The sequence below is a fragment of the Sphaeroforma arctica genome (assembly GCF_001186125.1).
Source record: "Sphaeroforma arctica JP610 unplaced genomic scaffold supercont1.3264, whole genome shotgun sequence".
NCBI lineage: Eukaryota > Ichthyosporea > Ichthyophonida > Sphaeroforma > Sphaeroforma arctica.
The window spans coordinates 1-3,740 of NW_014037294.1; the positions used below are offsets into that span (position 1 = coordinate 1).

Below are 3,740 nucleotides of genomic sequence, written 5' to 3' on the forward strand. Positions count from 1 at the left end.
TAAAGAACCAGCATTTACACACGCACAAACAAACACACATATTAAAACATATATATATATACATATATATGTATATTATAAATATATATATATATATATATATATATATATATATATATATAATATATATATATATATAATACTATATATATATATATATATATATATATATATATATATGCTAAGTCCCTCCATATATACGCGTACGTATATATATTTCCCCACGTATTAAACGCTTCTTCCTACCTGTGGAGTGGTGACAATCAACGCGCCAGTGATACCACAGCCGGACAGGTACTGGACGGCAGACAGATGCTCATCCGAAGTACCAGGAGGGGTGTCTACTAACAAATAGTCCAGCTCACCCCAGTCCACGTCTTTTAAGAACTGCTTGATCATGCCTACAACCCAACACAGAAGAAGCACGCACGAGTGATTTGAGTATGGTTGTGTATTGCGTGCACAGATGGCATTTGATATATATGCCATGATAAACTGAGACGCCCGACACTTAGAAGTGCGGGTGTGAGTGTAAAACAGCCACACAGCCCAATGCCACACATCGTATGAGCAGGGTGGGCAGACTCATTAGCGCGACAAAGAAACTGAGGGAAAGACAAGAGGGTCGTATGTACACTTGTAGACAGCGAAGGCGTATTTAACGCATAAGTGTATACAGACTACGACTGTATGTATACGTGTAGTCGTGCACCAGCATACATATGATTTGTTAACTGTGTAAGAATGTATATTCTGACAGGATTACATTTACAAGCATATAGAGATAGAGCTGTATTCAGGTCTAGACATATATAAGCATAAGTGCATAAGTGCATGATAGTATATATATATATATATATATATATATATGTATGTATGTATATAATCATAAATAAGGCATGTCTAATATGCATATGCACATGTCTATTTCATAGAACATACACATCTGATTATATACACACATAAGGCAAGCCCAACACTGCGATTGTGAGCTCATTCATCCGTACTACAGACCCACACTCAGACCCCATCGACAATGCACATCCCGACTTCTAACCAGAATATCTACATGCCTACAATTCGGTTGAGTCAGGTATGTCTGGATACCACCACCCGTCAAGGCAAGTACATACTACTTAAGAATACCAGTCAACACACGCAGACTATGAGAGAGCGTTCAATACATGCTATACGATACACGCAAACTATGAGAGAGAGTTCAATACATGCTGCACACACCATTCTTCTTCGGGCCACGCCAGATCACGGCGTCATCAGGGTTAGGGAGTAAGAATCCCACACTCATGCACGCGATGTTATCATCGGCATACACTGGAGACCATCCGGTACCACTCTGGTGTACTGTCTCGCCTTCCAAACCCATAGCCTTGGGGATAGAGGGACCGCATATGTCCGCATCCACAACGCCTACCTACGAGTTTTATTGATATGGTAAGTACTGTATAGTTAGCAGCAGGTATGTTGAACAATCTATAGGCAATAGTTCACAACAGAAGTACACATCCACAACGCCTACCTACGAGTTTTATTGCTATGGTAGGTACTGCGTAGTTAGCAGCAGATATGTCGAACAATCTATAGACAATACTTCACAACAGAAGTACAGAAGTACAGCGACACAAAGTGATACATACAGCAAAAAAAAAAAATAGGCTCACAAACAGCCACATAACACATGTATATATTTGAATATGCTCTCACGAATGTGTATAGATTATGCATATATGGAAAGAAACAAAAATACAAACAAACACAAACATAAACGTACACGCACACACACATATATATATATACACACATACACACACACACACACATATATATATATATATATATATATATATATATATATATTTATATAATGCGTTTACATACACACACTATAATATATATATATATATATATAGATATATAGATGCATATATTTATACTATACGTATACACACACTAATATATATATATATATACATATATATATATATCCATCTATATATATATATATATATATATGTATAATAATATATATATAATATATATATATATATATATATATTATAATTTAATAGTGATCTACTCATTTAAGTATGCATATAGTCTCAACAGATTAAGATAGTAAATACCATACCGTGAGCGACACGATCGCGCTATCCATAGCTTTCACCTTTCATATATGGTATTCAAAATTACCAAACTGATAAAAGTCTTCAGAGCCTCAGTGTGCATATGTTATATAAGAGTAGATTGGCGAAGGTCACACAAGTGTTCATTCGTACCTGAATATCTTCATCCATGCCCAGGGCAAAGCTTAGCTGCGCAGTGCACGTACTCTTCCCCACACCTCCTTTCCCACTCAACACAAGTATCTTATGCTTGATATTCTTAAACCTTTCTGTAACTACGTCTATATCCGGATCAGGGCCTTTAGGTGTGCTGTCAGCACATATCTTCTGGTTAGGACATCCATCACAACCGCTAGCCTTTCCGGCTTGCTCGCTCTCGGTCCCTGGACAGTGCTCGGGTGCGTCCTCAGGCACGTCTCCTTCTACTTCGTTGCCCATTATGATAGGACTGTATGTCTTTGTAACTGATGTATACGAGATGAATATGAATAGTTTCAACTACGCCTGTATATATGTAGTAAATATATACATAAATATATGATTACGAAATGATATTACGATATACGTAGAGATATCAGTACTTACAATACATACAATCATTTGTCCATGCATCTGTGCACACCTGCTGGCGCTGCTCAGCTGCTCTCAGTCCTGTCATGCTTTTTTTTGGCACCTTTATTATTAGGTGTATTGTCGTAAAAACCAGGTTTATTCACTTATTATTATGATATAGGTTGTATTGACAGTCCCATCCGACTCCCACACATGGTTATTCACGAACTTTTTTATTTCGGTCCTAAATTCCTAAGGGCCCGGTTTTAATTCCCAAATATATTTGATATTTATTTAAGAACCCCCTCAATACGTTCAGGACTACAGGCCTGCGTTCGATCCTATAAACTTGAAAACGCTATTTATTTATGTCAAACGTCTATATTTATCGTATTTGCCTAATAATTAAATAACTGTCGCTTTGGGTGCATATTCGGACTTAACAGAGGCACATAGAAACCGCATATTTACAAATTAGATTTTTCTTTAAAAATCTAAAAAAGAATACAATGCAAAAAAACAAAAACATTACAAAAAGCAATCAAAAACCATATTTAGCCCTCTCTGAATTTCTGAATCATGCAAAAAAATGTTTGATTCAGAACTTTTAGAAAGTCTCATTAGAGAGTTTTCAAGTTAAAATATATATACTAAATACACTCTTATTTATTGTACTGCAACCCCAAACACAACATTGTTTACAAACAGCTGTGACCGTGGTGTACTTTTAAAATATGTTCGCAGGTGGGCGTTTAGGCAGGTCTCTGCTGGCCTCAGTTACGGCTTTAAGTGGGTTTGCTGGCGCTGTAGCGTTTACTACGGGTGTGGCCAAGGCAGAGGCACTTCTGCCGAACGACCCCCCTAGGCCGAAGACATATACCGTTGGATGGGATGACAATTGGGATAAGGTTCATATTATAATTATATATATAAATATATATATATATATATATATATATATATATATATATATATATATATATATATATATATATATATATATATATATATATATATGTATATATATATGTGTATATATATGGATAT

General features: G+C 36.0%; 1 protein-coding gene across 1 annotated transcript; it reads right to left on the minus strand.

Moving 5' to 3' along the window:
- Positions 1-228: 228 nt before the first annotated feature.
- SARC_13418 (hypothetical protein) lies at positions 229-2,681 on the minus strand (the record flags this gene model as incomplete). Its single annotated transcript, XM_014292451.1, has 3 exons — positions 2,295-2,681; positions 1,240-1,432; positions 229-401 (listed from the first exon to the last, which is right to left on the minus strand). The coding sequence occupies exons 1-3, from the start codon at positions 2,577-2,579 to the stop codon at positions 229-231; spliced, it is 651 nt and encodes a 216-aa protein (XP_014147926.1). The 5' UTR covers positions 2,580-2,681.
- Positions 2,682-3,740: the final 1,059 nt, after the last annotated feature.